Source organism: Chlorocebus sabaeus, chromosome 17, assembly GCF_047675955.1.
Source record: "Chlorocebus sabaeus isolate Y175 chromosome 17, mChlSab1.0.hap1, whole genome shotgun sequence".
NCBI lineage: Eukaryota > Metazoa > Chordata > Mammalia > Primates > Cercopithecidae > Chlorocebus > Chlorocebus sabaeus.
This window is the reverse complement of record NC_132920.1, coordinates 38,315,976-38,329,142: the sequence shown is the minus strand read 5'-3', so window position 1 is coordinate 38,329,142 and position 13,167 is coordinate 38,315,976. Positions and strand designations below refer to the sequence as shown.

The 13,167-nt window shown below is 52.4% G+C and overlaps 1 protein-coding gene across 6 annotated transcripts in view; it reads left to right on the top strand.

Moving 5' to 3' along the window:
* Window positions 1-11,916, top strand: part of BTBD9 (BTB domain containing 9) — a 469,792-nt gene extending 457,876 nt beyond the window's left edge. For all 6 annotated transcript variants that reach the window (XM_007972737.3, XM_038005643.2, XM_038005644.2 and 3 more), the window contains one exon: window positions 10,246-11,916. In XM_007972737.3, the coding sequence (XP_007970928.1) occupies window positions 10,246-10,443 (198 nt within the window). In that variant the 3' untranslated portion in view covers window positions 10,444-11,916. The remainder of the gene's footprint in view (window positions 1-10,245) is intronic.
* Window positions 11,917-13,167: the final 1,251 nt, after the last annotated feature.

Sequence of the window (13,167 nt, the reverse complement as noted above, 5' to 3'; positions counted from 1 at the left end):
TGGGAAAACTATGCCTTATAGCATACAGTTTTGGCAGTAAGAAGTTTGGTTTTAAGCAAAGAGGCAACTGAGGCTGAAGACATTAACTAATTTGTACGAGATCACCCCAGTCTTGAGTGGCAGAATCAGAATGTGAATCCAGGCAGTCTGGCGATAACATCGAGGCCCCTGCGTCTCCCACAAAGGCATAATAGATGGCAAGGTGCAAAATGAGCCCAGCTGCACCCTGGCCCAGAACTCTATGAGTCAAGCATTGATAAGCAGGTGGGTCTGAGCATGCTGTGTGCACCAGTTTGTGCTAGATCTTGGGGAGAAACTGAGGCAGGACCCTTCCTTAAGGGGATGGCAGCTTCACCACCTGATAGAAAGGAATCCCCTTAAAAAGCCCCTCAACTCTGGGTGGGGTTTCAAATGGCTGTACCTGATTGATGGTAGAGGCATCAGTGAATGAAAACAGCAGCCAGCCCTGAAGGAGGAGCGTGAGTTCTGATCTGTAAAATGGATCTAGTGATCCTGGCCCTTGGAGTTTGGGAGCCATGAATGAGTTTATGTCTTATAAACATAAGGACCCGGGAGGGTGGGAGGTTGCAGACCACTCTGCATGCTGCCTGCCGCTCCTTATCCAGGGAGAGTGATCAGCCCATGAGCGTGTCAGAGGAGCATCTGCAGGAGCCGACAGCAGGACAGAAAGTCTGCAAGTGGCTGCTTGAGCTGCCCTCCAGGACCACTCAGCTCAGGACCTAGAGTGAGGCAGAATTTATTTACGGGCTTCGGCCAGGCCAGTGAGTGGCTCTGGGCTCCCATGCCACCCGTTCCCATAGCAACATGGGGCTCTAGTGGAAAAAAAACAAAACAAGGAAATAGACTCTTAGAAAAAAGAAAGAAATGCTCCTTCCTGGCATGGTGATAATTATTTCCCAGGTCCCCCGCCCAGGTCTGATTCCACTCTCTCTGGCTCCCCGAGGACTTCCCCTGCAGCATCCTCCAGAGGACCATCGTCTCAGCCCAGAAGCACTTCAAAGCAGTCACATGCTGGCTCCAGGGCCTGAACTCCCAGTGGGCCAGCAGCAGCATGAAGCAGACGTCCCAGTGGCAGAGCGCAGAGAGAGCAAATGGAGAAGCAGGCCCCTCCCAACAAAAGCTCCTGGTCTGCAGAGAGCACCAGTTCCAGCCTTCAGACTCCACTTCTGTGCGGGAGAGCACCTGGCCCTCCAGGGGCTTCATGTCCCAGCAACTGGAAATGGATGCCCACAAAGAAAATCTGCTTGGGAATAGAAATAATGGAAACAAACTTAGGTTTCAGATGGCAGCACAGAGGCCCTGTATGATGTATGCCAGGTACTGGGCCAGAGAGGAGGCAGTGCAGGGACAGCCGGGACAGTCAGGCCCCGCGGGTAGCCGGGCACCTGTGAATCTGCATAATAGTCCTAGCAGGAGGCTCTGACTGGGTCCCCACCACACTGCAGTTCTTGGGAGCAGCGACTGTGTTGCGGCATCTTTGTGTCCTCAGCACCCAGCCCAGTGCCTAGCACACAGTAACCCCTCCATACATCAGAGCACGGGCCAGAGCCCTGGTGCAGGATTCCAAGGGGAATGAGCTCTCAGAATCACTTGTGACAGCCTGAAGCCAGATCAAAGAATAACTGAAGATGGCACCAAGGCTGTGACTGCCATGCCCTTGGAGAATGGCAGAGCTCTGATGGTTATAAGAGACTGTGGAAGCATTCGGTTGCACAAAAATATAGGCTAGAGGAGAGGCAGTGAAAGCTGAGCCATCCAAACAAAAACTTGGATTTAAGGATTATACCTGCAGATAATGATCAAAGCCAGGTGCCTCAGAAGAGCCAGGCTAAGAAGAAAGGGGCTCAGAGGCTCTAGAAGCTGGCTCCACGAAGCAGCACTGGGCAGGCAGGGAGGCGGAGGATGCACTGAGGAGGGCGAACAGTGAGTGGAAGGAAGGGAGAGGGCCTCGGCACTGGTGCCAGCTTCACCTCCAGCCAGCTGTGTGGCCCCAGTGTCATTTCACCTCCCTGCCTCTCAGGACACTTGCCTTTGAAATAAGGAGAGTAAACTAGATCTTAAAGCTTCCTTCCTAGTAACACAGGAAAAAAGGCAGAAAAATATTTAGTTTGTTTCATAATTATAAAAGAAGACCTTTTGTGGGCCTCCTTATGTTTAAATGTTTGTTATGAAAGATTTTATTGGAAAAAAGAGAGGAAAAGCAGGACAACATTGAGCACCCGTGGTTGTTTCAGACACTGCACAATCCTTAGACCTGTCGTACTGGAGCAGCAATAATTCTCCATCCTCAATTGGCCTGGGAGAAAGTGCCCCCAGACTTGGGCAGATGAGTACCCAGGAGCCTCCCAGCAGTGAGACGCATGAAAACCGCAGCTTGTGAGGGTCCCAGGGTGATGCTGGAAGCCTCCACGCAGCTGGAGCCCTTTGAGACAGAAGGTACATGAGGAGCCTGGTCACACAAAGTGAAGAACCGCCCAGGCAGCTGGGGACGCATGGACCAGCCCTGTGGGGAGAGCAGGGCCATGGCCAGGCTCTCTTGGTGCCTGTCCAGTGTGGGAAGGGGGCCCTGGTGAGGCCAAATCTACCAGGTGGGGAGATTCAGGCATCCCAGAAGCCTGCAAACAAGAATACTTCCTTTTTTTGTTTCTTAGTTTAAAAAAAAATAAATAACCAAAAGATACCTCTACCACTCTGTGGCTGAATCCATTAAGACAAGAGAGTAACTCTCTCCCTGGAACTCTGGAGTGTACACACATAAAAAACAGGGCAGGAATTCCAGGGCTGCCTAGAGTTAGTTATATGGATTGGAAAGGCTCTTCTTCCAGAACCTTCCAAGCATCAGCATTCCAGTTATCTGTGGGTATCCTGGCCTATGTGAATATGAGAAAAGGATATTGTAAAGTTTTTTTAAAAAGTTGTTGCACTGTCACCCAGAAACTTACTTCTATACCTAGTAGGGATAAGTACTGGTGCAAAAATATTTGGGTATCCTATCACCCTAAGCAATACTGAAAATTTGTAGCTCACAATTTGGAAATGTCTCCCTATGAAGTAATTCCTGGTTTTGTTTTTTGTTGTGTGCGTGTGTTTGTTTTTGAGACAGAGTCTCACTCTGTCTCCAGGCTGGAGTGCAGTGGTATGATCTCGGCTCACTACAACCTCCACCTTCCATGTTCAAGCAATTCTCCTGCCTTAGCCTCCCAAGCAGCCAGGATTACAGGCGTGCACCACCACACCTGATTAATTTTTATATTTTTAGTAGAGACGGGGTTTTGACATGTTGGCCAGGCTGGTCTCGAACTCTTGACCTCAAGTGATCCATCTCCCTCAGCCTCCCAAAGTGCTGTGATTACAAGGTGTGAACCACCGCGCCTGGCCCCTATGAAATGATTCCTTAACTGAAAATGTGTTGGGCTGTTCAGATGCACATAAAAAACCATGGTTTAGGCCGGGCGCGGTGGCTCAAGCCTGTAATCCCAGCACTTTGGGAGGCCGAGACGGGTGGATCACGAGGTCAGGAGATCGAGACCATCCTGGCTAACCCGGTGAAACCCCGTCTCTACTAAAAAATACAAAAAACTAGCTGGGCGAGGTGGCGGGCGCCTATAGTCCCAGCTACTCGGGAGGCTGAGGCAGGAGAATGGCGTAAACCCGGGAGGCGGAGCTTGCAGTGAGCCGAGATTGCGCCACTGCACTCCAGCCTGGGCGACAGAGCGAGACTCCGTCTCAAAAAAAAAAAAAAAAAAAAAAAAAAAAAAAAAAAAAAACCATGGTTTATAAAAAGGGATATTTTTTTGGAGGCACTCGTCTTCATTTTTAAAGGAACAAAAACAAAACATCTCCGAGGTCTGTAGATGGGCTGTTAACTTCTGCTCTGCGGCGAGCATGACAGAGGTGTTAATGCTGACCATCGTCAGGATCTGTTATGTCACTGAGCGCTGGGTGGGTGTGTGATGCCACCACACCAGCCACTGCGAAAGGGAAATAGGGGATCTTTAGGGGAGCGCAAGTTAGAAGCCATGGCTTTGCATCTGACTTGTGGAGAGACATCATTAGGTAGGTGTCTGTTTTATAAAGATTTGTCAGCTTGCCTTCGTAAGTTGAAAGCTTGGATCCGAAATCCTGTTTGCATTGGTTGGCATGAAAGCAGTCTGTGGAAATTACTCAGGAGGAACCAGGAAAGCAAGGCAGAGTCATTGATCAACATTTATTAAATTTCCCCAATTTCTGCCGCCGTTCACAGTGGACCCTTAGGCCAACTTGGGAAAATTAGCAAAGGCTTCTGCTTTTAAAAACCTTGAAAATGTGTCAAGCAAATAGTGCTTAGGGAATCCCTCTAATGAGAGGCAGCAGCCACCAGCCAGCTGAGGAATTAGCCTGGTCACCAAGAAGGGGCTAGCACATTTGTGTACATCCTGTCCCGGGTTCACGGAGAAAAGAACACCCAGGCTCTCTCCGGTGTGTTGTGAATTATGGCTCCCAGAGAGGCAAGGCAAAGTGATCATAAACAGCAGCTACAGAAAAGGACACGCGATTGTGACTGGGGCTGTGTCGGATTCATACACACGACCACATTCCAAATTAGCCGGCTTCTCTCGGGGGAGAGATCCAGAGGCCATTGAAGACGGTTCAGCGAAGGTGCCCCTTTGTGAGCAGCGGCAATCAAACAGGCTAATGGGATACATGATTGCTGAAAAGGGGAAGGGAGAATGATGCGGCGGCCGGAGTAATGGTTTTGCATAAATCATAGTGCGGCTCTGCCCAGTATGCCTCAGCCACTTTTGGTCACATCCTTTCCAAGAGGTATTGCAGTCTTGGGAAAGGTTGGAGAAAAGAAATTGAATCACATGAGCTTCTGAGCAAAGAGAGACTCAGAACTTGGCTGTTCCACCTCGAGGGAGGCCCAAAGGTGCCCGGTGGAAAGAAGTGGGCTGAGGAGCTTGGGGTTATGGTGGGATGGACAGGGCCACTTGCCCAGTATTTCCAGATTTCCCTCCACTGTGGCAGTGATGACTTCCTCCAAGCTGCCATCACCCTCCTCCAGCTCCTGTGTATAAAAAGCACTGCTGCCTCCCTTCCCTCACACTCCTCTCCAAGGGCCGGAGGCAGCTTCACGCCCAGCCCCAGCAGCGTGGCCACCAGTAAAGGTGCCAGTTTCCCCACAACAGGCTTGCTGTTCACTGCTGCTCCCAAGAACAGAATTGGGACCACCCACAGACCCCTCCCCCCGAATGCCCATTTGCATTGCATGCAAATCTGAGGATTTCTGGGGTCCCAGGAGAAGTAACCCCAGCCTCGTACACGTTGATGGGCATCTGAGTGGTCTAGGAGCTAGCTGGGGGTTGGCTTACACAGTTGCCACATTTGGCTGAAGGCTGCCAGGCTTAAACCATCAACAGAGATGACTGAGCCAGGCACACTGCTCCATAGAGGGGTGACCAGAGTGAATTGCAGACAGGCTGCCAGGAGTGAGGTGCCAGGGCCCAGATCTTTATGTGGAAATCTTCTCGTTCCCTTTGCCTCCCAACACCTCAAGACCTCACCTGTGCACACCTTCCTCTCTGTAGCCTGCCCTGACCTCTCTTCCAGGCAGAATCAGTTTCTCCCTCGCCTCTGATGTATGGAATGTTACTGACCCCATGCTGGTAGAATTGTTTATGTGAGGCAGGCATGTTGATACAGTGGAAAGGTCCAGGCTTAAGGGATGCACAGCCCTGAGGTTCATTCCCAGCCTGCCCACTCGCCATTTGCAGAAGAGTGAACACAGGTCCCAGCACAGAGGTGCCTCTGCCCCCATCTGCCCGAGAGGTCCTGAGGGCAGGAGCCGCACTGTGGGCGCACCTGCTGGAGTCTGCACTCAGTGAAATCATCGCAGGGAAAGGGTCTGTGAGAGTCCTTGGCATGAGTGCAGGTCTGCGCTGCTGTGCCTGGAGCCCTGGACCTGCTGCTGGCCACCTTCTGTAGCACCACAGTATGCCCGTCCCCGTCCCTTCCAGGGAACCCTGACAGTCACTGTGGGCCCTTTTCTTTCCTTTATCAATCTCATCTAGTCTGTTACCAGATTCTGTTCTTTCTTAATTTGAAAATGAATCCTTCCTATTGCTTCCAAATTGCTAAATCAGGGGATTCCAAGGTTTAAAGGTTTGTTGTCATCTAGTTTTTTAAAATACTTGTTATTTGAATTTGTCGCCACAAACGTATATTCCTTTTTAAATAACTTTTTTAGTTTAAGAAAGATTCGTTTTTAAAGAGTCTCCTAGGCTGGGCGTGGTAGCTCACACCTGTAATCCCAGCACTTTGGGAGGCCGAGGTGGGCGGATCACAAGGTCAAGAGATCGAAACCATCCTGGCCAACATGGTGAAACCCCGTCTCTACTAAAAATACAAAAATTAGCTGGGTGTGGTGGCAGATGCCTGGAGTCCCAGCTACTTAGGAGGCTGAGGCAGGAGAATCACTTGAACCTGGGAGGCGGAGGTTGCAGTGAGCTGAGATAGCGCCCCTGCATCCTAGCCTGGCGACAGAGCGAGACTCTGTCTCATAAATAAATAAATAGTCTCCTTTGTCCAAGAGTATCAGGATCCCTGCCCAGCTCCAGGCCAGGCCCTCACGCTATCCCATTGGGTGTGGCCCCTGCCCCCACCCTTCCACCCCACACCCTGCTGCTCCCAGGCCCTCCTTGCTCTGTCGCCACCCTTTGGCTTGAGAACCTGTGTAGTTCTTCCTGTTTTCCTTCCACACCAAGTCCCCCCTTCTCCATCCTCTCTAGCTTGGCTGCCTCTTCCTTCCAGGCTCACCTCAGATGTCTCCTCCCCCAGGAAGCCTTCCCTGACTCCCTACCTGGCTGGGTCCCACTCCTCTATGCCCCTGGGGCTCCTTCTCCCTGGCTTATGTGACTGCTGGCCTCACTGGACTGTACACCCTCTGAGGGCAGCTGGGACCTCGCCCAGTCAGGCACGTAGGAGGTGCTTCATGCTTGTGGTATGTGTGTACCTCCTGACCCTGCTTACGCGTGCAGCGTCATCCTCTGGCCGTGTCTGCTGCATATGTGACGCTCATCCTGTGCTCTGTTTGTGTGCAGAGGCTGTTCCCTCCCCACCTGTCACCTATAGCTTGCCCACTCCCACCCATGGCATGCTCTGCCTCTTCACCCGCCTATCCATTTGTAAAAACACTCTTTTTCACTTAGAATCTTCGCCACACAGTTTGTGATATAATACAGTTAACTCCTGCCTGTGTATTGCCTTTGAATCTGGCAGCACCTGCGTGGCCTCGTGGAGATGCTCAGGCAGACTGCACTTGCACTTCATTTAGTTGGGATTCTGGGGCCACAGACTGGGACACAGCTCTGAGATGGCCCCAGTTACTTGCAGAGCCACAGGGAGCTCAGTCAGGCAATTAAGGCCTAGGGCTTCCAGGGGCTTCTAGAGTCCCCTAACTTGATGGCAGAGCCTGCTGTGAGCTCAGTGGCATCAGGGAGAGAGACAGTTAGGAGTTCTTTAGGAGAAATATCCATAGGAAAACACTGCAACAGTTGAGATTGGCTGTCAGTCTTATTAGGTGTGTTGGGAGTAACAGCCATTTGCATTATTAACTGAAAACAAATTGGCTAATGGGCTAAACACAGTTGTGCCCTTACCACTGCCCAAGTTAGACAAGAGATAAATGCAGCTGGAAATGAGAAGTAGAGTGAGAAGCAGGGCACCGACAGGTCGGGTCGTGGAATGTCTATCACATGCTCACCACAGACAGCATCTCTTCCCAGGCTCTTACCAGCACAGTGCGGAGCAGAGACCCGCCCTGATCCCTCCTCCGGTGGGAGGCCGGCTCTGAAGAGCAAGCAGGAACACTAGGCCACTCTGAGGTCTTTTTTAACTTTATTTCTCAATCCAGAGTTTTTATCGATTTGTTTATTCTTGTGCAAGAACCCGAGTCGGTAGAAGGACGACTAAGTCTTGGTCTTGGAGTCAGATTGGAGCTGACAGATGAGTAGAAGGAGGCAGGCAGCGGGGTGGGCCACGGAGCAGCAGGCACCCTGAAGGCGTGCGGGCGGGGGAGGGGGGAAGAGCTGGCCTGGAAATTAACAGGACTGTAGAGAACCTTGCAAGAGCAAAAGGAGAGAAAAACCATTCAGTGCCAGAGGAGCGAGCTTGAGGAAAGGTAATAAGGAGTAGGACAAATGTAAGTCAATTCTAGGATTAGTGTCAGCCTGAGGCTCTGGGGAGCGGCCTCCAGAGATACTGACGGAGCAGGGAGAGCAGGGATTACACAAATAACCGATTAAAGAACATGATGGGGCAGGATAAAGAGCTCCTGTGTCAGCAGGGGGAAGGAGCAGTAAAACGCAGCCTGTCCTGAAAAGTCCTGTGCATGGGTGTGGGAACAGAATATGGCTCTGGGTCATACTGCAAAAGAGAACGGCGTATTTGCTGGGTTACAAGAAGCTTTAGTGGGGGGTGTGTTGAGGACCAGGACTGCACTCTGAGGGTGTGCCCTGGCCCTGCAGAGCCTGACCTCACCTATCCCTGGGCGTGGAAGGAGAAGCACTCATAAGGCAAGTGATCCACGAGTGGCCAACATGCCCAGGGCGGTGTTGTTACTGAAAAACTGCAAGAATGTGCAGCTGATGGAGGAGTGGACTAATGGTTGTCACCTAGAGGATGATTCCCAGATTCACACGGCCTAGCCCAGGGCAGAGCTGATGGCCCAAGTAGTGTTCAGATCTCCACATAAGGCCTTCCCTAGGACCTAGCCCCTCCGGTTGCTGACTGGTAAGCCCTGCAGATGGACCCACAGAAGGAGATTTTATAGAAAAGGAAGGAAAGAAAGGAAAAGGAGGGAGACATCGGCTAAGTGGGGGCAGCTTCAGCCGTGAGGCAGTGAGGGCTCTGCGGAAGGCAAGGACCGGGTCTGAGACCCTGCCCGGTAAGGAGAGAAATCAGCTCCCTCTAAAAGAAAATGGTAGCTTCCAAAACAGAGTGGACATACCAGGAAGACACGGTCTCAGTCTTCACATGAGGAAATGTGAAATGTAAAACAGTGGTCAATAAATGAATTGAAGTGGAAATATGGAAAAGATAGTGATGCAGGGAGGTAACCATGGCATTTATATTTTCAGTATAATTCTGCAGTTGATACTACATTTGTCTCTGTGAACTTGATTCCATGGTAGAAGGGCGTGTGTATGCGTGTGCACACATGCTCGTGCTGTGGCAACGAGAGCCCCCATCCCGCCCTTCTCTCCTGCACCCCTCAGCTCACACATGCATGTCAGGGGTCCCCTGAAGCACACTGTCTACTCTCCAGGTCAGGGCCATGGCTCACCCTTGCTTGTGGGGCGCTGAGCTCAGTGCTGTGCCCCGTCTGCACGGTGCTGGCCCGGTGTTGGCACAGAGTTCATGGTGCTTCCAGGCTGACCTGCTATCAGGTATGCAAACTTCTCTCAGCTCCTAGAGGGTGACTGTCAGCCAGGTGGCTGGTTTCTACACATTGGGGGCGTTTGTTCCAGGCTGGCTTGAGCCATATGAGGTTGAAGTCCACTCCCCAGCACAGCTGCCTTGGCAGGGTCTGTGCTCAACCATTGCAGGACCAGGGAGAATTATGCATCAGGAACCAACTCAGGACAGGACCCTGTCCCACTGCAGGGCACGCTCACACACCTTCACATGCACTCAGACTGGGGCCCTACAGACGCACCATGAACCTCATGTGCACAGCTTCGGGATGCGGGAGAAAACCAGAGTATCCAGAGACAGCCCACGCGGGCACGGGGAGAAGGCGCAGACGCCGCACAGAGGTGGACATTATCTGCGGACCTGCTTTCCACAACCTCACAAAATTGAACCACCATCACCACAGTCAACTCCTGTTGACTTATAACCCAACTGCCAAATACAAAAATTAATTAAAAAGAAAAAAACTCATTAGACAAAGGTTAGCAAAGACAGAATAATCCAGTGTGAACATTTTGTAGGAATCCATGTCATGCTGTCTATAACTTTTGGGCCACTGGCTCATTTCCTTTCATCCTGACTGATCAGAGTGTCTTTACGGCATACTTGGTGCCATCAGGTGTCTGCGCCGGGGCAGACATGGGCAGCGGGAAGGACTTCCTCTAACTCCCTCGTGGGAGCCCCCAAGCTGGGCAGGGCAGGATCCCGACTTGCAGCAGCTCCAGGGCTGCGTGCTGACCCTTCACTCATGGGCCTTTTCCTCTTCTCTCCCAGGTGTTCCACTGTGTCCACTTTGAGTGTCCAGAGCAGCAGAGCAGCCAGAAGGAGGAAAATAGCGAGGAATCGGGGACAGGGGACACCAGTCTGGCCGGTCAGCAGCTCGACTCCCATGCCCTGCGGGCGCCCAGTGGCAGCTCACTACCCTCCAGCCCAGGCTCCAACTCACGCTCCCCCAACCGGCAGCACCAATAAAGGAGGCAGCGGGCCTGGTGTGACTAGTGGGCTTGGGCGACGGCAGGAAACGGTCTCCTCCCTGAGCAGGGGTCTTTGTTGACTGCCCCCGCCCCTGCCCCTTTCCAGGGAGGAGCTGCAAAAGCAGACACCGAACAGGTTTCCTCCCAAGGACAGAAAGGGGCTGCTTTGTTCTTCTCAATTTGTCCAAATCAGGCTGGTCTCGAGGGGGAGAAAATGGGTCTTCAATCTTCATCAAGTCCACCGTTAACACCCTACCTCTCTAATGTAGCCCAGGCGCAGGGAACAGGAGGGCCATAGACAGGCCTGTGTTGGAATACAGAAATGGCACACAAACACTCAGGCGGAGGAGAAAGCATCAGGCCTTCGCTACCTGGAGGCACCCTTTAGGAACGGGCTTCCTTAGAGTGTTCATTCTGCTGGAAAACATTGCCCTGGCAACTAAATGATTTTGTTTTTCTCTTAGTTATTCTCCGTTCAGTGAATCATACGTGTTCCAGATCTATTTGAAACGCTCAAGCAGCAAATCACTAGTTTTAATCCCTTTTGATGCTATAATTTTCCTTCCTTGGTTTTGAACGGTTCAGCCTGGGGGAACAGAGGCCCATCATGCATGTCTCCTAAATGAGACACGGATGTGGCTCATCCTGGCACTTGGGCCACAGAGGAAGTTCCGCAAATGCACACGAGCAAATCAACCTGTGGACACTGGAGTTAATAGTCACTCGCGTGGCTGAGTTATTCACCTGTCATTCCTGACACGGATCCAGCCTTTAAGCTTGGGAGGCTGACAAGGAAATAGTTACTATGTCCGCTGCTAATTCACTATTCAGAAGTCTATGTAGATAAACATATACCGAGTTCTGGCATGGCCAAACCTGCCGGGGACTGTGCGGCTTAGCCGCCCCTCCAGTTGTGTTTAGTGGAGCACTGGAGAGGCAGCCACCTGCCCATCAGCATCGGGAATGCAGATCTGGGACTCCGTGCTTCCCCCACACCGCAGTACTCAACTGGGGATTGAAAAATAGCAGTTTTAAGAAGCTTTTCTCCTAATCCTCATCGAAAGGACCTCATTTGATGATGGTGGTTTGATCTGGCTCCGTCTCTTACTTAGTGATTTCCATTCCAGTGCTGCCTGCCCTGGGTAACTGCACACATCATTGTCTGCGCCTCTGCTGTCCCCAGAGCTCCGGCCTCTGTCGCCATCAGCATCAGCCTGGGAGTCTCCCCAGGACGGCACGGCACACGGGCAGCACCACGGTCCCTGGGTCCTTGGCGCCAACCTGCAACCCTGATCAGAGGAGGGTGAGGGCGTGGGAGTTTCCTTTCAGTGTGTCAAAGACATATCAGCTGCGCTCCAAAAAGAGCTAACGGGTCAGCCTCTTCCTCCTAGTTTAACTTGGTTTTGAGTTATTTGTCCATATGGAAATAGTAGGGTAGCATCAAATTGCACGATTAAATTGGAAGACTGTCTTTCCGTGTGAACACAGGACAGCAGACATCAGAGGGCCACTGGGTCAGGGCGGACACGTTCCTGGGGAGAAGCCAGGGTCTGCAGCTCTCCGTCCTCCTCAGTGGCTCTGGCTGCAGGGCTGAGCTGCTTCCTATCCCCTCAGCTCTGCTCTCTGCCACTCCCTGTTGTGTGGGTGAGCGGAACACCCCTGGGGTGCCAGGCATTTCCTAATGGGAGGAGGCTCCTGTAGGGAACAGTGGGCACCTGCTCCCAGTGGGGGCGCTGGCTGTCAGCCCCCAGCCCCAGGTTGCCAATTAGCCAGAGAGCTCCTGTGCACTCAGCACTTCCTTCCCAGTGTGTTTTCTACCCAGATGGGGACAGAGGAGCCAGATCCGTCATATCAAGGGCAGAGTTCAAACATTTTGAAAGAACCATTCACATGCTTCCTTTTAAACATGGGCATCGCCTGTCCAGAGGCTCCTGGCCTGGAGCAGCGTGCTGCTGACCTTGGGAAGAGAGGGTGGAGCTACCCAGCCCTGCATGTGCAACCCTCCAGTCCCCTGCCCGCAGAGCACGCAGAGCCCTCCTGTGCTCCGGGAACTAGATAGCAGCTTGGCAGCTCGGCCTCGCGTTGGAAAAGGAATACGCTTCAAAGCCTCGGCCCTAGACCCACATCTGCAGCTCCCTGGCCTGTGGCAGTTCTTTCCTTTGGGGCATGCCCTTCCAGATCTCTGTCCTTCCTGCTTCCAGCACTTTAAAGATGCCCCTTATCATCAGATAAAGAGAAGTCAGGGGAAGATGGGGCAGCACTAACAGCTGATGTCACTGGTGAGGACTGAGGGCAAAGTCCCATTCCCCCACAGCCGCGCTGCCAGCTCGCCTCCCCTCACTTTGCCGGGAGCCTGCCCTGGACTCCAGAAGGACACCGGGCTGGGGTCCACCTCCTTTCCCGGGCTGGAGGGGTACTGCCCTTCCCCAGGGGGCCTTCTGAATGGGGCAGGAACTCTTCTCGTGTGTTCAGCTGGGTCTGGAGGCCAAGTCAAGGTGTGTCACACCACACACCAGGGCAAGGCCCTCATCTCCAGGGAACAGGGACAAGTGAGCAGCTACCAGAAAGTCCCCAGGCAGCCTGCAGTTCCCCGGAGCCTGGCTGGTCCTGCAGAGCACTTCTCCCCTGGGCCACCTGGACCAAAGCGACCTAAAAACTTGAAGCTAAAAGCAAGTGCAGATGATGGGATGGGCTGGCACGTGGCTGGGAGGGTTCCTGGGCA